Source organism: Schistocerca serialis, chromosome 4, assembly GCF_023864345.2.
Source record: "Schistocerca serialis cubense isolate TAMUIC-IGC-003099 chromosome 4, iqSchSeri2.2, whole genome shotgun sequence".
NCBI classification, from domain to species: domain Eukaryota; kingdom Metazoa; phylum Arthropoda; class Insecta; order Orthoptera; family Acrididae; genus Schistocerca; species Schistocerca serialis.
The window spans coordinates 859,986,202-860,010,275 of NC_064641.1; the positions used below are offsets into that span (position 1 = coordinate 859,986,202).

Sequence of the window (24,074 nt, forward strand, 5' to 3'; positions counted from 1 at the left end):
TAAATGGGCATATTTAAAATACAAATCTCTCTGTCCTAGTATGCCCTCATTTAATAACAATGGATATCACTCCAATGTCAAAATCAAAGTTCTTTTACTTAAACTGAAATAAAATGGAAATAGTCAACACACAATAAGACAGAAGTTCTTAAAGAAGGGGGGTGGGGGGGGAACTGCAGCTAAGATGACAGTGGCAGTGGTGTTGCTAGAAACATACTACTTTCTTCTAACGATTGCTGCCATAGGAAGCACAAAGACAAAATTAGATTAATTGATGCACACACAGACACACTGAAGCTGTCATTCTTCCCACAATTTAAATATGAATGGAACATGAAGAAACCCTAACATGTGGTAAAATGGAAAGTATTCACTACCACATACACACTGTAGATCACTGTGAATAATGATGATGAAGATGAGGAAAATGCACAAGAATTCAGACATTCCGATAAATAATTATGAAAAGAGTGACATTCAGGAAATAATGTCAGTTGAGATGTATAAAACCTTGTGACAGGCTGGTCCAACATTTCCCTATGGGAAACTCGTGCACATGAATGTCTGTCAGTTTACCTGTGCACAAGTGCAGCAAGGTAAGTCTACTGACTGGTCTGAGGCGGCGCGCCATGAATTCCTTTCCTGTGCTAACCTCTTCATCTCAGAGTAGCACTTGCAACCTACATCCTCAATTATTTGCTTGACGTATTCCAATCTCTATCTTCCTCTACAGTTTTTGCCCTCTACAGCTCCCTCTAGTACCATGGAAGTCATTCCCTCATGTCTTAGCAGATGTCCTATCATCCTGTCCCTTCTCCTTATCAGTGTTTTCCACATATTCCTTTCCTCTCCGATTCTGCGTAGAACCTCCTCATTCCTTACCTTATCAGTCCACCTAATTTTCAACATTCGTCTATAGCACCACATCTCAAATGCTTCGATTCTCTTCTGTTCCGGTTTTCCCACAGTCCATGTTTCACTACCATACAATGCTGTACTCCAGACGTACATCCTCAGAAATTTCTTCCTCAAATTAAGGCTGGTATTTGATATTAGTAGACTTCTCTTGGCCAGAAATGCCTTCTTTGCCATAGCGAGTCTGCTTTTGATGTCCTCCTTGCTCCGTCCGTCATTGGTTATTTTACTGCCTAGGTAGCAGAATTCCTTAACTTCATTGAATTCGTGACCATCAATCCTGATGTTAAGTTTCTCGCTGTTCTCATTTCTACTACTTCTCATTACCTTCGTCTTTCTCCGATTTACTCTCAAACCATACTGTGTACTCATTAGACTGTTCATTCCGTTCAGCAGATCATTTAATTCTTCTTCACTTTCACTCAGGATAGCAATGTCATCAGCGAATCGTATCATTGATATACTTTCACCTTGTACTTTAATTCCACTCCTGAACCTTTCTTTTATTTCCATCATTGCTTCCTTGATGTGCAGATTGAAGAGTAGGGGCGAAAGGCTATAGCCTTGTTTTACACCCTTCTTAATACGAACACTTCGTTCTTGATCGTCCACTCTTATTATTCCCTCTTGGTTGTTGTACATATTGTATATGACCCGTCTCTCCCTATAGCTTACTCCTACTTTTTTCAGAATCTCGAACAGCTTGCACCATTTTATATTGTCAAATGCTTTTTCCAGGTCGACAAATCCTATGAAAGTGTCTTGATTTTTCGTTAGCCTTGCTTCCATTATTAGCCGTAACGTCAGAATTGCCTCTCTCGTCCCTTTACTTTTCCTAAAGCCAAACTGATCGTCACCTAGCGCATTCTCAATTTTCTTTTCCATTCTTCTGTATATTATTCTTGTAAGCAGCTTCGATGCATGAGCTGTTAAGCTGATTGTGCGATAATTCTCGCACTTGTCAGCTCTTGCCATCTTTGGAATTGTGTGGATGATGCTTTTCTGAAAGTCAGATGGTATGTCGCCAAACTCATATATTCTACACACCAACGTGAATAGTCGTTTTGTTGCCACTTCCCCCAATGATTTTAGAAATTCTGATGGAATGTTATCTATCCCTTCTGCCTTATTTGGCCGTAAGTCCTCCAAAGCTCTTTTAAATTCCGATTCTAATACTGGATCCCCTATCTCTTCTAAATCGACTCCTGTTTCTTCTTCTATCACATCAGACAAATCTTCACCCTCATAGAGGCTTTCAATGTATTCTTTCCACCTATCTGCTCTCTCCTCTGCATTTAACAGTGGAATTCCCGTTGCACTCTTAATGTTACCACCATTGCTTTTAACGTCACCAAAGGTTGTTTTGACTTTCCTGTATGCTGAGTCTGTCCTTCCGACAATCATATCTTTTTCGATGTCTTCACATTTTTCCTGCAGCCATTTTGTCTTAGCTTCCCTGCACTTCCTATTTATTTCATTCCTCAGCGACTTGTATTTCTGTATTCCTGATTTTCCCGGAACATGTTTGTACTCCCTCCTTTCATCAATCAACTGAAGTATTTCTTCTGTTACCCATGGTTTCTTCGCAGCTACCTTCTTTGTACCTATGTTTTCCTTCCCAACTCCTGTGATGGCCCTTTTTAGAGATGTCCATTACTCTTCAACTGTACTGCCTACTGCACTATTCCTTATTGCTGTATCTATAGAGTTAGAGAACTTCAAACGTATCTCGTCATTCCTTAGTACTTCCGTATCCCACTTCTTTGCGTATTGATTCTTCCTGAATAATGTCTTGAACTTCAGCCTACTCTTCATCACTACTATATTGTGATCTGAGTCTATATCTGCTCCTGGGTAAGCCTTACAATCCAGTATCTTATTTCGGAATCTCTGTCTGACCATGATGTAATCTAATTGAAATCTTCCCATATCTCCCGGCCTTTCCCAAGTATACCTCCTCCTCTTGTGATTCTTGAACAGGGTATTCGCTATTAATAGCTGAAACTTGTTACAGAACTCAATTAGTCTTTCTCCTTTTTCATTCCTCGTCCCAAGCTCATATTCTCCTGTAACCTTTTCTTCTACTCCTTCCCCTACAACTGCATTCCAGTCGCCCATGACTATTAGATTTTCGTCCCCCTTTACATACTGCATTACCCTTTCAATATCCTCATACACTTTCTCTATCTGTTCATCTTCAGCTTGCGTCATCAGCATGTATGCCTGAACTATCGTTGTCGGTGTTGTCTGCTGTTGATTCTGATTAGAACAACCCGGTCACTGAACTGTTCACAGTAACACACCCTCTGCCCTACCTTCCTATTCATAACGAATCCTACACCTGTTATATCATTTTCTGCTGCTGTTGATATTACCCGATACTCATCTGACCAGAAATCCTTGTCTTCCTTCCACTTCACTTCACTGACCCCTACTATATCTAGATTGAGCCTTTGCATTTCCCTTTTCATATTTTCTAGTTTCTGACATTGCACGCCCCGACTCGTAGAACATTATCCTTTCGTTGATTATTCAATCTTTTTCTCGTGGTAACCTCCCCCTTGGCAGTCCCCACCCGGACTATTCCGGAATCTTTTGCCAATGGAGAGATCATCATGACACTTCTTCAATTACAGGCCACATGTCCTGTGGATACACGTTATGTGTCTTTAATGCAGTGGTTTCCATTGCCTTTGGCATCCTCATGTCGTTGATCATTGCTGATTCTTCTGCCTTTAGGAGCAATTTCCCACCCCTAGGACAAGAGAGTGTCCTGAACCTCTATCCGCTCCTCCGCCCTCTTTGACAAGGCCGTTGGCAGAATGAGAGTGACTTCTTATGCCGGAAGTCTTCGGCCACCAATGCTGATTATTTATCAAAATTTAGGCAGTGGCGGGGATAGAACCCGGGACCGAAGACGTTTTGATTATGAATCAAAGACGCTACCCCTAGACCACGGGTCTCCCCCCTCTGTAGTAACTGCAATGTGTTCCTGCCTTGTTCTGTCATATGTGTGACTCATTTGCTCACCCCTGCCAATGGGTAGTGACTTCTGAAGTACGAAGAAAAGAAAATGCAAGTAAATGGTGGTGTTTCAGTATAAATGTCTAAAGTTGTAGGATAAGTAATACAATTTGAACTTGCAATTCAGTTTACTAGATGTTCCTGGAAGCAGATAAATCTCGAAAATTGGAATAATGCTGTAATTATCCTACCTTCTAAGTAAGGGAACTAAGGGGACATACATTACTAGAGAAACACCAGCCTCCAGTCCATAATGTACAAAATATTCACTAAAATTATTTCTAATCACATAAACAAAACACTGGATTTTCATCAGATGTAGAACTGAGAAAAGCGGAATGGTCCACAAAAGCCAGGAACAGAAATGATTGATGGAAGAATGTAGAAAATGCATTTGGTCTCCAACATCAAAGAGACAGTCAAGGAGAAGAAGAAGGGATATGTTGGCTTTAGAGAAGAATGGATATGTTTGCTTTAGATGTAGATACGACACAACAGATGATTTGGAACTCACGAACAAAATTTTGCAACAGAGTATTGAATATGAATTATCATTTTACCTTGAAATAAAGATTTTGAGAATCTTTATATCAGTTTCAACAAAATTTCTATTATCAGCATTTAGGAAACAAGCCTATGGGATATCAAATGAAATTTGTGATTTCTTTATAGGGAGGGTGCAGCACATTACCCTGGAAGGAGAGTCACTGAAATATGTAAAACTAGCACCATATGTTTCGACCCTTGTTGTACATGTTGTATCTTAATAACCTGACAGACAGAGGCTACTGAGAAGACACCTCTGGTAATTTTTGAGTGAACTCCTGCAGTTGTCAAATACCTTTTTTGGTGTATTAATGCAGTTTTCTGAAGATACACAGTGTATTTTATCTAAATGGTAATCTCAAAGTGAACACAGGATCATATATCACTACATGGAAAAATAGTGATTCACATCAGAAGAGGGAAAGGAGTATTAAAGAATGTAAATAAAATAAAGCCAGCAATCTGAGGTTAGTGCTGCATTGCATTATTCTTCTTCCCGAAATGTTTCTGCTTACACTGGTTGTTCACAGACCTCGATCCACATCATCTTTCATCTGTCTCTCCAATTTGTTCATGGTCTTCCAATTGGTCTTCTTCCAGACTCCATCCATTTCACAGTTCGTCTTAGTAATCTTCCTTTCCCCAGTCTTTTAATGGGACCAAACGATTTCACACCACCACTCTTCATTGTTTCTTTTAGAGGACTGATCTGAAGCATGTTTTTTATTATTTCATTTCTTATTCTGTCCCTTCTCCCTTATCCAGCAACCTTCACAGAAAGCGCATCTCTATTGGTTGTACTCTACTCAGATCTTTCTTCATCCATAACCAGTACACTGATCCACAACACAAAATTGGCAGATGTGATTTGTATATCATGATCTTTGCTTTGGTAGGAATTTTCCAATTCCTAATTATGTCTGTCTTTGCAGGTATTATCTGAAGTGACCATTTGACTTACCATCATGTAGTTGTGATCACAAAGCATTCTTACACCAGATTTTGACACCTCAAGATAAAATCAATCAATGCCATTCAGTTTTGAATTATATGAAGACTTGCCCATGAAAGAGAAGGTAGCCAGAAATGGAAAGTATTCACAAAAAATTCAGTGAGAGTGGCTAACATCTAAAGGAAATGCATGGTAGAGACAGAGACAGTGAAGAGTATACACCCAAAACGGGTAGTGTCATGCAATTTCTAAATTTATTTCGTAGTACAGAGTAAAATTATTGTGCAGTAACAGGAGCTATAATGCAGATGAATTCAATGTATGCAGTAGTGGGTCATGAACAATTCTAGAGTTGCAGAATAACACAAGGTCAAACACTGGTATTTCAGAGGCATTTTCAAAAGGAATCTGTGTAATATAATAGAGTACCCTACATCAAACATTTAATTTATGTATGCAACTTGAAAATATGTGTTATAAAGGGAAAAAAGCATGCTTGTAGTGCTGCAAGTCTAGAAATCACAATTGTGCAACAGAAAATGCAAGTTATTTAACAGATTTTTTTAAAAAGTCATATTATCTTTTTAATTTTATATAAAAAATCTCTGATTTCACATTTATGTTAAAAAAGCATATTATCCAAGCTATAATAATTTTTTCCATGTATTTCTATTAAATTCAAGGGTTTGGTAAGGTGCCACAATATTTTTAATCACAACAAAGCACATACTAAAACAGTTGGAGTGATTCAAATAAGGTGAAACTATGCATGTATATAGAAATACACTGCCTGACAAAAACTGAAGCACTCAGAAGGGGAAGAGGAAACGAAATGAAACTTTATAGGCTGAGAGGATATGTGATGTTATTTCAGTGATTACAATACTGAGTCAAATACACAAAGAACTTGACAGTAATAGCCCACTCATCAGTATCATACTGCAGCCCTTCTAGCCCAGTCAAGTTCACATCCAATTGGGAAAGGATTCATAAAGCCATTGTCTCCTTTTCTGAGGCAAGTTGGCTCATAGCTGTTGAATGGTCATCGAAACCTGGATAGCGGAACTTAGATGGAGTTGACTTCCGAGCTGGTCCCACACGTGTTCTATCAGAGCAGATCTTGGAATCTTGCTAGCCATGGGAGTTCCTCAAAATCAAGTAGACAGTTCATAGAGACTGTGAGTATGTGGATAATCCTTGTCCTGCTGAAAATGACACCGCAATACTATTTGATGCGAGGTAACACATGAGGATGCAATGTGTCCATCACATGCCATTGTTTTATCAGAGTAGCCTCAATTGCTACGAAGTCATACCTGATGGCTCCCACACCATGATGCTGCTGTGCCAGTCCAAAACATGGAAGAAAGGAACTTTTCCACAGGTCATCACCAAACACACTGACAATGGTAATTCGCAGCAGTACAGAACCACAATTTGTCACTGAACACAATGCAGCATCATTCATCAGCAGTCATACCTCACAGTCGTGGCATCACTCTAAATGCAGCCATTCCTGTTATGGTGTTTATTGCAGCCTATGCATGGGACAATGGTTCAATAGTCTGGCAGTTGCTAGTCTCCAATAAATGTTGTTGGATATCACAAAATGTTGCAAGGAGCCAATTATTTGTTCACAGATGGCAGGTGAATGGATTATAATGCACTCAATGTGCAAAGCTCTGATCCTATCGTGCAGTGGTCAGATGTGGTCGACTGTAATGATTAGGAGTATGCCTACCTTCAGGTTCCCCCAATGTCGAGTCACTCCTCCATCCACGGGCTCCACAAATCTGTATGTTGCATAATTTGACCAACCAACAAAATGGAAACATGCACTGACACCCCTTACAGACTATCAGTTGTTGTTAACCCTGTCTCACACAATTACGTGGCATCTCCATGTCCTTCACAGGGATCACTAACACCTGATCCTGTTTGCATCCCTTATATATTGTATGTGCCTTGGAACAATGCTGAACACAGACAGCACTCATGCGCTCTGGTGGGGATTCCACCTATCGCAGAGAATTGCAACTCTAATCGTTTCCACACCTCCTGGTGGTGTGTACAAGTACAAAGTTACTTTGACCATTGATCATGCCTTCTGGGGCCTTCATTTTTTATATAAAGGATCATTCAAAATGATCTTCGCACTTTCAAGTAATTGTAAAACACATTTGTATTAAGGTTAGATATTATACGGTAACATGTAAGGATACAACAATTCAAGATTTTTTTTCCATCTCCAACAATATGGCTGCCAGACCAACTGAGGAGCCATTTTGCATCATGATGTTCTGCAAGAGCAAGTCCACAACTACAGTGCATCTGAAATTCAGGACCACTTATAACAAGGCTCCATCTGCCAGACAAGTCCAATTACGAAAGCATACCTAAGTTCAAGGAAGCAGGATGTCATTGTACAGGCAGACATATTCGGGCAGCTTGTGACTGACATTGATGCAGACACTTTGGTATGCAAGTGGGTCAAAATGACAAATGGACTAGTCGTGTGTTATTTGACTAACAGTTCACAAACTGAACATCTATGAACATCTCACAAAAAACTTCTTGAGTTCTATATAATTTAGCTTCCCCATGAACCATGGACCTTGCCATTGGTGGGGAGGCTTGCGTGCCTCAACGAAACAGATAGCCGTACCGTAGGTGCAACCACAATGGAGGGGTATCTGTTGCGAGGCCAGACAAACGTGTGGTTCCTAAAGAGGGGCAGCAACCTTTTCAGTAGTTGCAGGGGCAACAGTCTGGATGATTGACTGATCTGGCCCTGTAGCACTAACAAAAACAGCCTTGCTGTTGTGGTACTGCGAACGGCTGAAAGCAAGGGGAAACTACAGCCGTAATTTTTCCCGAGGGCATGCTGCTTTACTGTATGATTAAATGATGATGGCATCCTTTTGGGTAAAATATTCCGGAGGTAAAATAGTCCCCCATTTGGATCTCGGGGTGGGGACTACTCAAAAGGACGTCATTATCAAGAGAAAGAAAACTGGCGTTCTATGGATCGGAGCGTGGAATGTCAGATCCCTTAACCGGGCAGGTAGATTAGAAAATTTAAAAAGGGAAATGGATAGGTTAAAGTTAGATATAGTGGGAATTAGTGAAGTTCGGTGGCAGGAGGAACAAGACACAAGTTTATATGCCAACTAGCTGTGCAGATGATGAAGAAATTGATGTAATGTATGATGAGATAAAAGACATTATTCAGGTAGTGAAGGGAGACAAAAATTTAATAGTCATGGGTGACTGGAATTTGACAGTAGGAAAACGAAGAGAAGGAAATGTAGTAGGTGAATATGGATTGGGGATAAGAAATGAAACAGGAAGCCACCTGGTAGAATTTTGCACAGAGCATAACTTAACCATAGCTAACACTTGGTTCAAGAATCATGAAAGAAGGTTGTATACATGGAAGAACCCTGGAGATACTAAAAGGTTTCGATAGATTATATAATGGTAAGACAGAGATTTAGGAACCAGGTTTTAAATTGTAAGACATTTTCAAGGGCAGATGTGGACTCTGACGACAATCTATTGGTTATGAACTGTAGATTAAAACTGAAGAAACTGCAAAAAGGTGGGAATACAAGGAGATGGGACCTGGATAAACTGACTAAACCAGAGGTTGTACAGAGTTTCAGGGAGAGCATAAGGGAACAATTGACAGGAATGGAGGAAAGACATACAGTAGAAGAAGAATGGGTAGCTTTGAGGAATGAAATAGTGAAGGCAGCAGAGGATCAAGTAGGTAAAAAGAAGAGGGCTAGTAGAAATCATTGGGTAACAGAAGATATACTGAATTTAATTGATGAAAGGAGAACATATAAAAATGCAGTAAGTGAAGCAGGCAAAAAGGAATACAAATGTCTCAAAAATGAGACCGACAGGAAGTGCAAAATGGCTAAGCAGGGATGGCTAGAGGACAAATGTAAGGATGTAGAGGCTTATCTCACTACGGGTAAGATAGATACTGGCTACAGGAAAATTAAAGAGACCTTTGGAGAAAAGAGAACCACTTGCATGAATATCAAGAGCTCAGATGGAAACCCAGTTCTAAGCAAAGAAGGGAAAGCAGAAAGGTGGAAGGAGTATATAGAGAGTGAATACAGGGGCGATGTTCTTGAGGACAATATTATGGAAATGGGAGAGGAGGTAGATGAAGATGAAATAGGAGATATGATACTGCGTGCAGAGTTTGACAGAGCACTGAAAGACCTAAGTTGAAACAAGGCCCCAGGAGTAGACCACATTCCATTAGAGCTACTGACAGCCTTGGGAGAGCCAGGCCTAACAAAAATCTACCATCTGGTGAGCAAGATGTATGAGACAGGCGAAATTCCCTCAGTCTTCAAGAAGAATATAGTAATTCAAATCCCAAAGAAAGCAGGTGTTGACGGATGTGAAAATTACCGAACTATCAGTTTAATAAGTCACAGCTGCAAAATACTAATGCGAATTCTTTACAGACAAATGGAAAAACTGGTAGAAGCGGACCTCAGGGAAGATTAGTTTGGGTTCCGTAGAAACGTTGGAACACGTGAGGCAATACTGACCCTACGACTTATCTTAGAAGAAAGATTAAGGAAAGGTAAACCTACATTTCTAGCATTTTTAGACTTAGAGAAAGCTTTTGACAATGTTGACTGGAATACTCTCTTTCAAATTCTGAAGGTGGCAGGGGTAAAATACTGGGAGCAAAAAGCTGTTTACCATTTGTTCAGAAACCAGATGGCAGTTATAAGAGTCAAGGGACATGAAAGGGAAGCAGTGGTTGGGAAGGGAGTGAGACAGGGTTGTAGCCTCTCCCTGATGCTATTCAATCTGTATGTTGAGTAAGCAATAAAGGAAACAAAAGAAAAGTTTGGAGTAGGTATTAAAATCCATGGAGAAGAAATAAAAACTTTGAGGTTTGCCGATGACATTGTAATTCTGTCAGAGACAGCAAAGGACTTGGAAGAGCAGTTGAATGGAATGGACAGTGTCTTGAAAGGATGATATAAGATGAACATCAACAAAAGCTAAACAAGGATAATGGAATGTAGTCAAATTAAATTGGGTGATGCTGAGGGAATTAGATTAGGAAATTAGATACTTAAAGTAGTAAAGGAGTTTTGCTATTTGGGGAGCACAATAACTGATGACGGTCGAAGTAGAGAGGATATACCGTATTTACTCGAATCTAAGCCGCACTCGAATCTAAGCCGCACCTGAAAAATGAGACTCGAAATAAAGGAAAAAAAATTTTCCCGAATCTAAGCTGCACCTGAAATTTGAGACTCGAAATTCAAGGGGAGAGAAAAGTTTTAGGCCGCACCTCCAAATCGAAACAAAGTTGGTCCATTGTAATATGAGACACAATTTAGGTCGAATGAAAGACGATACAGCTACAGTAGTTTGGTTCGAGTCGTAATCTTAGCAGTTAAGCTTTACCAGGAATCCATTGCTATGCGTCAGGCGCTCCGTCCGTATTTATATGGATACCCTTCTTTTTTCACGTGCTTCCTCTGGTTTGAATGGACTGCTTATTTTGCTTTGATCTGATAAGTGCCATTTTCTTTGTTATAGGTGTTTACGTCACTCTACGCTGAAAATGCATTACTGTACTGCGTCATGCATTGTTTGTCGCATTCTGATAGTGCGTGTTTACACCCTAGAACTTAGAACTAGTTAAACCTAACTAACCTAAGGACATCACAAACATCCATGCCTGAGGCAGGATTCGAACCTGCGACCGTAGCGGTCTTGCGGTTCCAGACTGCAGCGCCTTTAACCGCACGGCCACTTCGGCCAGCTCTCGCGGCATGGCTTGCTTTTGTGCGCACTACCGCCGCTTTTTTTAAAAAAAATGGAGAGGAATCATCTCATTAGCGAAACAATGGCAAGAGACTGCTATTTGTTGTTACTAACACTGCTGCTTTCTTTGATAATGATTAACAAGAACGAAATAATAGACTGCGAATGATAGAACATGTTCTGAACGAGAGTTAGGCGCAAATTTTTCTCCGTTTGAAAATCTTTGTGGCCGCTTCTTTAGTACATCAAATTCTGCACTGAAAATCTTTGCGGCCGCTTCTTTAGTACATCAAATTCTGCACTGAAATTAGTCATCTTAGATTCAAAAATCTAGTCAGTTGCCGTGCTTCATTTGACTGTATCACTATTAGGCATAAGAATAATACGAATATAAACATGACACGATATGTATATTCTTCCGCGTTTGCTGTTGTCTCACTCTAGTTTCGTAGTTTATTAGGCAGACAGGATTTAAATGAGATAGCAGCAAACACGAAAGAATACATAGCAAAATGTTTATATTCGTATTATTCTTATGGTGAAGAGAATACTGCATGTGATTCACATTTCATCAGGTTCTTATTAGCAACCATCTCCTCTCACAGGTAGGAAAAAATTCAGAATGTAGAGTTGGCCATATTGACAAACATCCCTAACAGTTTTGCTAGTCAGATTGCATGCCTGTGTAGCGCTACATATATTCGACGGCAGAAGTTAGTTGTGGCAGCACCTACCAACATTTTTCAGAACTTCCGCTTGCTTTGCACTCGATTCTAAGCCGCAGGCGGTTTTTTGGATAACAAAAACCGGAAAAAAAGTGCGGCTTAGATTCGAGTAAATCTGGTAAAACGTAGACTGGCAATGGCAAGGAAAGCGTTTGTGAAGAAGAGAAATTTGTTAACATCGAGTATTGATTTAAGTGCCAGGAAGTCGTTTCTGAAAGTTTTTGTATGGAGTGTAGCCATGTATGGAAGTGAAACATGGACGAGAAATAGTTTAGACAAGAAGAGAATAAAAGCTTTCGAAATGTGGTGCTACAGAAGAAGGCTGAAGATTAGATGGGTAGATCCCATAACTATTGGTGAGGTATTGAATAGAATTGGGGAGAAGAGGAGTTTGTGGCACAACTTGACTAGAAGAAGGGATCGGTTGGTAGGACATGTTCTGAGGCATCAAGGGATCACCAATTTGGTACTGGAGGGCAGCGTGGAGGGTAAAAATCGTAGAGGGAGACCAAGAGATGAGTACACTAAACAGATTCAGAAGGATGTAGGCTGCAGTAGGTACTGGGAGATGAAGAAGCTTGCACTGGAGAGCTGCATCAAACCAGTCTCAGGACTGAAGACCACAACAACAACAGCAACAACAACATATCATTTTGAATAACCTGTGTACATTGCCAGGAAAAAGTGAAGTGCCCAGAAGACATTGTCAGATGTCTATGTAATTTTGTACACAGGAAACTTAAGTTTTCGAAACCCTATTTATTTTATCAAAATTTTATTATTTAGGTCAGTACAAGGTGGTTAGATGAACAGGAAAAGAAATAAACAGAAGAGCATAAATGGCCTGCTTTTGATAAAGTAAATCGTGTTTCTGAAACTAATCTTCTGATGTGTCTGGAATAGAAAGTTAATAATCAGGGTGTGGAAACAGCCTTGACTTATGGCTGTGAGACGTAGAGTTTCAATACAAAAGCAATGTTGCAGTTTTTGTGACTGTCTCAATCATCTGAATCAAGAGCCAAAACCAACCATATCAGATACAATTGCCACGATAGCTGAACAGAAATGCAACTAGTTCACAGCATCTAGATTAAGTTTTAATCTCACGAAGATTCACAATTTAAAACAAATAAAACTGACACTAAATGACACTCTATGTGTAAAATTTCTTGGTGTTCAGCTAAATGGCATGCAAAAATGGAACCAATTTACAGGTAAACTACTCAAGAAACCATTTTGCACGTAGTAGAATCTCTCATTCTGTTAACTTGAAAAAAAAATGATGTTGTTTTAGTTTGTATACTTTCACTCTTTGTTTTCATTTGGAATGATATTCTGGACCAATGAAGTCAAAGTGAACAGCAAGAATACTGCACAAAGTAGGTAACTGAATATCTTCAGGGGCATCTTCAAATGTCTTATAATTCTTATACTAATTTCCCAATATTTTTACATCTATATGAAATATATCACTAGCAATAAAAGTTAGTTGCTGAATAGCAGTTTGTATTCTGGTACAGATGGTTTCAACAAGTTAGGGATTATTTTTAATTCAGAAGCAACTTAGAAACATACCTTATTAATCACTTCTAGAAATTAACTAATTGTATAGAATCAAGAATTGAAGACATACATAATCTGCATGACAAGCAGCAATATTCACTAGGAAAAGCCACCTATTGTTACAGCACAATTGTTGGTGTATGATAAATGTCAAAGTTGTAATGTAGATGTTAAAACTGGTAACAGAAAAAAAAAAAACAGCAATTTAATGTGACAGGCGGCGCTATCTCTTCATCAGCTATAAAGCAAAAAATTCTATAAATTCTAAAGAAAATTGAAATACTTCACAACTTAAAATCTAAAACTGGTAAATTACAAGTTGATTTTAATGGTTTCATTTAGCAATATTTTGTAGTCTCACTAAATAATATCTGATTTATCAAACTTTACTTCTTCTTTCCTCAAAAATGCATCTTAATTTTTAGAAACAACTCTCTTTCTTCTCATAGAATAGATTACTACTAGCAGTATTTTATCTTTTTAAATATAATATGAAAATTCCTAATGTAGCGATGAACTACAGAATTCCCCTATTCGAAAGTCATAGAAATATACAACAATACAATACTAGCAGTAAAAACTATCTTTGGTCTGCATCTCCCTCTAGTGAATTTAACTTTGGCACTGGAAGACAGCAATACTCAAGACATTGATAATCTGCCCGCCAAAATAAATTATTCGAGAAGCATTACAGTTTCCACGCAAATTAAAGTTGTTTCCCCTTAAGAACTTCTTCTATAGAGGAATTCTTAAATAGAAATAATTGGTCAGTTACAAACATCTAAATGGCTACTGTGTAGCCACATAAATATACAGGGTATGTCAAATGAAAGAGCAACTCAAAGAGTTTTACCAAGAACCTTATAAATGTTCCATGTGACCACCATTTGTCACACGGCACACATTAAGTCTATAGGCGAGTTCTTCCCAAACGTTGATAACTGTGTCTTCAGTGATTGCAGCAACAGCTGCTTCAATCCGGTTTCTTAATTTAAGGAGGTCTGCTGGTAGTGGAGGCACGTACACACGATCCTTGATGAAGCCCCAAAGGAAAAAATTGCATGGCATTAGGTCGGGTGAATGTGGAGGCCATGCAAAGCAAGCCCTGTCATTGGGCCCCTGGTGGCCTATCCGGTGCTTGGGTACAGTGAAGTTCAACCAATTGCATACTTCATTATGCCAGTGATCACACTGAACATTTATAAGATTCTTGGTAAAACTGTTTGAGTTGTGCTTTCATTTGAGATATCATTTATAACTGTAAGTTTAATGTAATAAATATTACAAAGCATTAAAACCCCGATATTCATTTATAAACACCCTGTATATTATATCCTAACTGTCTCTGTAATCATTTGTACAACTGACACAGTCCACATCATAAATTTTATAGTGAATATGATCCATGGAACATGGAATTATCGGACTGAATTTTATGATTTAACTGCAATGCATGCTTAACTGAGGGAAGACAGAGACAAATACAACCATTTGCAAAAGACCCTTATATTTACTTACAATTATTGATGACATATACAGATACGTGAATGAAACATACTGAATATACCACAATCCTGCATTTCAGAAGTAAACCCAAAAATTCAAGTTCACAAAACTGCTTTGTAACAATAATTAATAATACCTGTCCGAAAACTTCAGCAGTAATAAGCTCCATACACGGGTCCTGGTCAGGTGGCAAGCTCTCACAAGGTGGTTTCTTTTCAATTGACTTGCATTCCATTTCATTCTTGACATCTTCTGTCAACCAGCTTTTACCAAATTCATCTATGTCTTCTGTCAATTCACCAGATTTTACTTTAAAGTCATCATTTGGATTTCTATTACAGTCCCCTTCACAATAAAATAAAATGATTGAATTAGTACAGCTGCTAAAGTGATAGAAGACTGGACAAAAGTTAATTTTGCTATAACATTCATAAATGATGAAGTTGTCAGTATTCTAAATGGTAATTACAATCAAGTAAGCAATTTTGTGTACATACCATGCCGTCATGTAGAAAAGGCATTTTTTGAACCAGGGAACTTTTCAAGTTTATAAGTTACAGAAATGAGAGTTACTAACTCAAATTAGTTTCATAAGTTACAGAAATGAGAGTTACTAACTCAAATTAGTTTCAACACTGAATCCATGAAGACCTACACCAACAATCTCTCCCAAGCTTTCCTCTTCTGCAACTAGGCATGTATTTTACTTACAGACAAATTTCTCAGGTAGTAGTCTCCTATCATCCTTTGACTAAAACAGCATCCACTTCCAAAAAAATCAGTAGTTACCCAGTAACACTGGGCCAGAAATGTCTCAATACATTACTCGATCAGGACTATGTATCTCTCCTTGATAGCCTCCCCACATCACCCTTACATCCTTGTCATACCATATGACGCTCCCAAATTAAAATCCTTATCCCACGATTCTTACATGTGCAATCATCCCCATTGTGAAATCTGCCCCATACACCCACCCACTGCCCCTACTCCAGCCCTCCCAGTAGTAAATCCTCCAAAATAAAAGACAAAGTAACTTGGGAAACCATACATGTTATTTATCGACTGATACATGTCCAGTGCACAGCATTTTATATAAGAATGACCACCACTACACTAGCTGAGTACATGGATGGACATGGAAGAATTGTCCATTTTAGGGGGACATCCAGTTCCTAGTTCCTGAACATGATCTTCCTCATAACGCAAGGGACCTGAGTGCCTGTTACACAACATAAGCTAAATGGATCTTCTCACATCCTGAAATCCTCCTTGACTTCACCCCTGTTAGCATAATATCTCCCCCCCCCCCCTCCCCCCCCCCCCCCATTTTTTTATGCTATTATCATCTTTTTCATTTTTGTCTTGTCTATTTTTTCTTTATTACCTTTTACTTTTTCATTCTCCTTTTCCTCCCTTCCCTATCTCTGATTGTTTTTTCCGTGACTCCTTCTGCTCCTCATTGTCAACCAGACAATTCTCTTCTTCCCAATCCATCTTTACTTCTACGTCCTCATCCTCTCTGGTCCTTGACCTCCTACCTTCCCTGGTGCTGACTCTAGGGGGCTCCTCTCATTCTGTGAACAGAGTTGCGCACTCTTCCTGTATAATCTTCCCCAGCTGGTTCCCCTTTCCTACCTAAGGAAGGAACTAATAGTTCCAATAACCAGTGCATTTTTGTGCACTTTTATGTGTGTCTGTCAGTAGTACATACTGGCAGTAATTCTGTCTGACAATTTTATAGAATTGAAATTTGCTTAATTCATCTAACTCATGCAAAGAAAAAATTATTACAGAACAGAGAAAGCTGCAAGAGTCTGATAAGACAAATTTTAAAGATATTTATTAACGGATATCTTCTAAACAGTGTGAGCTGTACTTGGAATGTTTATTTACCAAATTGGTATTTTGGTGTGTAGCCCATCATCAGTGGCATCTGATACAGAGGAACAAACAGCTATACGTACATCAATATTTACAACACACCAATTGTATGTATAACAGCTGAAATATACACCTATTTACATTACATATCTCTACAGCAGTGACACATGTGTCAGTTAATACAATAGGATATGAAATCCATCTGCTTGCTGTGTATGTTCTTGCTGTCAAATCTTAGGCAGTGGCAATTCTTGATCACGTCTGACATTAACTTTCATATAGTGTAAACATGGAACTAACAGGTCGAAGAGTCTGCATTATCTGTTTCTTCATATTTATATACATCTGTGACATGTACTCATATAAATGAAATATAATCTTTGGACAATTGGTATATGAAGATGGAACATCCAAAACGTATAAAATTACAAATTAATCCAATAAATCATGTCAAATTAGACAATTTTACATGCAGTATAGGAAGACACCAAACTGCACTTAGCCATTTAAAATACTGTTGAAATTTATTACATACAGCTTATCTGTTTGTTCATTAAGTACGTTGTCCAGTTGTTTCATCATATTAGTGTACATTTCAAGGCAGATTATTAAATATTCTAGAAGAAATTGTAAATACAACTGTGCAGTGCCTCTCCAAAACATCAGAAGAAAGGGGCCTCTTCCAAGGCACTCCCATACTCAGCAACGATTGCCACAAAGACAATGCAACACCAGTCATCAGCAGTTAAAACATCCCAGTTGTGGCATCTCTCAAAATACAGTCGTTTGTGTTATGTCAATAGCATCTTAGGTAATGGGTGGTAATTCCCTGGTCCAGATACTACTCGTCATCAAAAAGTGGTGTTTGATAACACAGAATCTTGCCGGGTGTCCCTTACTTGGTATCAGATGGAAGTTGCAGATGTGAAAGGTTTACCGTGTGCGCGGTACACAGTACAGCAATCCCCCCTTGTGGTAGTCAGATGTGGTCAACTAGAACCTTGAGTATGCCTACCCTCAACTCCCATGCAGTTCAACATTGGGCCACTGTCATGTCTGAATGCCTCACAGATCTGGATACTGCACAATTCAACCAATCCGCCGGATGGAGAACTCTCAGTGTGGTTCCTTACAAAGGTGCCGATAAGGTTATGTCACACTACTGTGCGCATCTCACATAACATCTGATGCTCTTCACGTCCCTTGCAACTCAGATCATTTACATACATGCTGATGATGTGAATGTGTATGAAGTTACATTGACATCCAACCATTACAGACATGTCACTCAGACCCCGTGATGAGAGGGAACCACCTGTGGTCTGAACAAGTTGCTCTTCCTTTTTAAACTTTCCCAGTCTATCCCTCTCTCCTCCCAAAGGAAGGAATTATTATTTGCAAAAGATGGGATACTGTATGTACTTATGTAAGTGCCTATCAGTAGTACTGGTATTTCTCTTGAAGGTAAGGAATGAAAGCAATTCCATCTTTGTATTTGGCATTTTTAATGTATCAACAAGCTCTTGCAGTTTTTATAATATTCGTTTCTCCATTAAAGTACCTAAACAACACCACTTAAACTGTAAATAACAAATGGAGGATACCTCTTGCTGTGCACACATACTATGAATTAGTATTTGTATTCTGTTAATAAGATAACAATTAAGTAGTAGGATAAATTAATATTGTTTATAGACTGATCCTTACCACAAAGTCCCTCTACTTTTCCTCCGTATGTATGAGAAGGTAAGCGGACGTTGAATCCAAAACTTCTATGGAAATAAGATACTTCCAACTGGATGGAAGGAATCAGAAGGGTCAGTTCAGTCTTATCCAGTTCTTCTAGAATAATCCAGTCGAGGCGTACAGGGAAATTATTAATCAGTGAGCCATCAATTGTAGTTAAAATCTGTAAAACATACAGAAATGTAATCTTAATTAAATAAACCCAACAATAGTTAACATTTTATCTATTAACATGAAATGTAAAGTTCACAATGAATCACTTTGTTAAGTACCATGATATAGTAATGCAAATATTTTGCTCAGCTCAAATATTAAGCGATAAAATAAATTTATCCAGTCAGTCTGGCCATGGAGAAGTGATTATTTGAAACCAAAGATTTCTTAAATAGCTAATGCCAATTAGAGATTTTTAAAGAAAGGAAAAATACATTTAAATACATTTCTTTTATGCAGTGTTAAGGTTGAGGAGAGAGGCCATCATATGTCTGTAGACACTGATAGGGAAATGAACATGTTGCATACATATGTCTGGGTATATTCCAGTGGGAGAGAACATGTACTGAAACTACTGACATGTCAATTAAAAGTTGCATCTAATATGAGACTGAAGATAATTTTCAGATTTTGACACATTCATTTTTTTCCTTTATGTACTCTGAATCATCATGTTGTCTGTTTATGTTTGGTGGTCACTCATTCATACATCATGTTTCACAAACTCCATGCACACACAAAAATGGTTTTATAAGACAGATGAAGACACAAAATATACCATTTAATTTAAACAGTGTGTAAACAGAAACTTTTCTGTGCCTTGAAAATTACCAAGAGAGAAATAGTTATTACGGAAAGGCTTAAATGATGGCAAAGGTAAATAAAAATGCAAAACTATTTTGTTAACTGAAAAAAGCATCTAAATAATTTGTGCGGCAGATGATGAACAAATGAGAGAGAACTAAGACAGTATGCAACAGTTGGTTTAAAGTGCAATGAGAAAGTAGTATTTCTGGTAACAGTTGAGCTAAAATTACAATCTTTAGCAACATAAGATCTTTTGTTGCAGTATGGTAAAATACCTCTTCTATGTTATCTTGATTTCTTCTGACATGTACAACATGCTGTTTATATAGCACTTTAACTTCTTCTGTACAGGTTGAGCCTTGTTCATGCATGCATTCCTTATTTGTGACTATGACCTGTAAGCAAAAAACACAAAATGTTAAAATAGCGCCTTCATAGTTCTTCTAGTTTTTTGAGCTGTGTTGACAAGATGGCGACAAGAAGGGAAGTTAAGATTTGACGCACCATCCACATCATAGTTGATAATAACAGAGTACAAGTTCAGAATGGGAAAGTATAGGGAAGGTAATCAGCTGTGTCCATTCAAGGGACTATCCTGGCATTTGCCCTACAGGATTTAGGGATATCATGGGAAACATTAGTTGGAAAGGGTGGGTGGATGTCTGAACAGATATTCTCCCAATGCATGCCCAATGTCTTGCTTCTGCACCATTTCAGTGGCAACAAAGGGAAAATTAGATACAGCTCTGTGTGGTTTCCAGCTGTTGCTCATTTGATAAAGAGATGATGATAAAGAAATTTATATAAAAATTGTACTAATATTATATTTTACTACAACCAATTTTAAAAAACTTTGTAAAAATCAGTTGTGGTTGGTTCTTACACTACAAAGTCAAGTTGAAGTTGGTTTGTGAAATGACAGTTAGAACCACACTTTTCTGCTAAGAATTGCTGTGACAGGATAGCATTTGTCTAATCAATCCAATAAGAAAAAGCTACAGATCACTTGTAAAGGACCCAGTACAATGAAGGATTAAGTATTAAGGATTAAGAGTGTGTGTGTGTGTGTGTGTGTGTGTGTGTGTGTGTGTGTGTGTGTGTGTGTGAGAGAGAGAGAGAGAGAGAGAGAGTTAAAGCTGACAACTTTGAAAGGATGTGAAGGTAAGTTTTTGAAACTCATGATTCCGTATTACAGTCTCATAACCTTCAGGGCTTATACTATCAAAGAAGTAATTTGAATATCTGGATTCTTACTTCAAATGCACATGTTGGCATACATTCAACGTACTCTTCCCAAATGTGGTGTACACCAAATGTGGTGTACAGTTGATCATACGCCACTAGCATTGCAGACTGATGGGTCCTGGAGTTGGAATCCATGGATCAAAGGGCAGTGCTTAATCTGGAGGTTACACAGAAGGACTATGTTTCATCATGAAGCTGGAAGGAGCTGCAATACAGGTGGGCAGTATAGAAGCTGGAAGGAGCTATAATATAGGTGGGCAGTGTACCTCACCTCTGACCACTTCTTTTTCCAATGATACTGTGTCTTAATGATAATATCACTGTTTGCATTTAAACTTAATACTGTATGTGTATTATGCAGGTATGCTCAGCTGCTGTCGATGGTTACTTCATTTAATCTGAAAAACCATATTTGTGAAATCAAAATAGTGCTCCACCCTATGCACTGTAACATGCACAGGCAACCAATCTGGTACCACTGGTGGTCCTTCTGAGGCAATCCAGTGTGTGAGAAGAGTTCTGTGATAAAACATAACAAGTTTTAATTGGTGCCAAGCATGTTCAATCACACTAATCTCAAGTGATATTACAAGCTGTGCCACTCAGTTGATTTCTGCCTCTGAAGGAAGGAGTATATTAGTCAAGCACAATGTGCACAAAATTATCTGTTTGAAAGATGACTCCACCACCAAAGTACTGGCCGTGGGCTGGACAATAGGTTAGAGGATCCTGTTCCAATACTGCACAGCCCTAAAATTACCATCAATAGTGATAGGAGATGTCTGGCATCCAAACATATTACTGGCGAAAAACATGATTGACCCTTCTCCCTGATAAAACAATGGGTGCCTGGCTGTGTTCACTCTTGTACAACATCTGTCAGGCCCTAAACAAATCTTGAATTCACTGGTGAGGCAAATCCTTTGTCAACAATCCAGATTTCATTCAAAGTGTTCCCTTGTCCATCTTTTTCATGCCCCACAGTGATGGAAGGTGAAGAAGTGTATCATGCTATTAATAATGGATGTGTAAATTCCAATACCATGTTGTGTACCATCTTAGTCACAACACAGCTCTCCCAGCTTTTTCCTAGAAGGAAGCGAGCAGTTCTGTTGCATACTTCTCAGGATACTTATGAGCCTTAATGTGTCCTGTACAGTGGTCACCAAATGGTGTTGCTGCCTGAGGATGACCACTGCAACACAGAGTTTTGGTGTTTTGTTTCTAATGATTCTGGTTGAACATTTGAATGATGTTGCTGTCATGTACAACAATTTGGTGGGAAACTTCCTGTGTTGACAACATGCATGGTCTAAGCTTCGAATGATACTTTCAGGTATGTTGATATACTGAACAGTGTACAAAATCTGTATGTTGTGTCTATGGATTGAGATGTAATGCACTCCACTGAGAAACATGAAACCTTTGTTCTGAGCAGTTTTGATAAAATTCTCCTTTACACTGGTTTATAAATGGAATTAAAATACATATATTAATTGATATCCCTTGTCTTCAGCAGTATCTAATTTCAACAAATAATGAAACTATGTATATCATATGATGATCATATATCTAAAAGCAAAGATGATGTGACTTACCGAACGAAAGTGCTGGCAGGTCGATAGACACACAAACAAACACAAACATACACACAAAATTCAAGCTTTTGCAACAAACGGTTGCTTCATCAGGAAAGAGGGAAGGAGCGGGAAAGACGAAAGGATGTGGGTTTTAAGGGAGAGGGTAAGGAGTCATTCCAATCCCGGGAGTGGAAAGACTTACCTTAGGGGGAAAATAGGACAGGTATACACTAACACACACACACACACACACACACACACACACACACACACACACACACACATATCCATCCGCATATACACAGACACAAGCAGAAATGTCTGCTTGTGTCTGTGTATGTGCGGATGGATATGTGTGTGTGTGCGAGTGTATACCTGTCCTTTTTTCCCCCTAAGGTAAGTCCTTCCACTCCCGGGATTGAAATGACTCCTTACCCTCTCCCTTAACACCCACATCCTTTCGTCTTTCCCTTTTTCCTGATGAAGCAACCGTTTGCTGCAAAAGCTTGAATTTCGTGTGTATGTTTGTGTGTCTATCGACCTGCCAGCACTTTCATTCGCTAAGTCACATCATCTTTGTTTTTAGATATATTTTTCCCATGTGGAATGTTTCCCTCTATTATATTCATGTGATGATCACAAATAGTCTCTAAAGATGTTAAGGGCCTTACCATTAGCACAAAAATAAGTAAGATAACTGTAAATGTATGTATTCCACATTCCTCCAGAGCAAATCAAATGTCTTGTGGATAATTTAGTACCTTTCTCTTGGGCAGCAAAGCCTTCTATTCCAATGAATAGCATATTCATAGAAACAATTAAAATTAATGTATTAGGTACAATATAATTAATGTTAACACTGTAATACTGTTATATTACTTTGTATCAAGTCTTGCTGACCAATGTACTAGAAACTGGAATCACACAAAAGCCATATAAAACTGAAGCAGACACATTCTGTACAGAGTGTGGCACTTAAATCCGGACAAATTTCAATTCGAATTTCCCACCATATCATCTTTTGGTCTGACGTTGCGACTGGTATTCTTGAAAGCCATAGGCATCTAGTAAACAGTGAGAACCTCAAAATGGCCATGGCATTATGGCCAATTGTGGAGCACAACTGAAAAGCTGCAATTATTGAAAATTTTTGCAGTGAGCATTCGCCCACAGAGGTAGTTTTATTCTTCAAGTACCTGAGATCAACTGTTTACCATTTTGTGGGCAAGTATAATGCTTTGTAGAAGTCTGGGGGTTCACAATCTATGTGTTGTGTCCAGTGAGGGGAAGTTTACCTGCAGGTTTAGACAAATGTTGTGAAATTGTGGATGGTAACTGTGGCCTCAGGGAGACAGTATGTTTTACAACAGGATGGTGATCCAGTTCACATGAGCCATTTAGTCCAAAACTGGCTCTTGGATAATGCTGACATGTTCTGATTAAAGGAGTTTTACCCCCTCAACTACTATGTTTGGAGCATAGTTGAAAGAGTTATCAATAAGATGAGGCACCCTAATGATGCATCTCTAGGCACCGCTATCCAACATCATTTGTGAATATGGTCAATGCAGTTTTCAAGAATGCATGCGATCACTTCAGGACAAGACTGGAAGCGCTCATTGTCGCTGAAAGGGGTCGCATCAAGTAATGTTACTCTTGAAAGATATCACTGCTTATATGTAAAAGACAGGCGAAATTCCCTCAGACTTGAAGAAGAATATAATAATTCCAATCCCAAAGAAAGCAGGTGTTGACAGATGTGAAAATTAC

The 24,074-nt window shown here is 38.7% G+C and overlaps 1 protein-coding gene across 1 annotated transcript in view; it reads right to left on the minus strand.

Moving 5' to 3' along the window:
• Positions 1–24,074, minus strand: part of LOC126473497 (hemocytin) — a 568,134-nt gene that overhangs the window by 93,435 nt on the left and 450,625 nt on the right. The window contains exons 60-62 of the mRNA XM_050100583.1: positions 19,755–19,874; positions 18,640–18,841; positions 15,185–15,393 (exon numbers count right to left, since the gene is read on the minus strand). Of these exons, the coding sequence (XP_049956540.1) occupies positions 15,185–15,393; positions 18,640–18,841; positions 19,755–19,874 (531 nt within the window). The remainder of the gene's footprint in view (positions 1–15,184; positions 15,394–18,639; positions 18,842–19,754; positions 19,875–24,074) is intronic.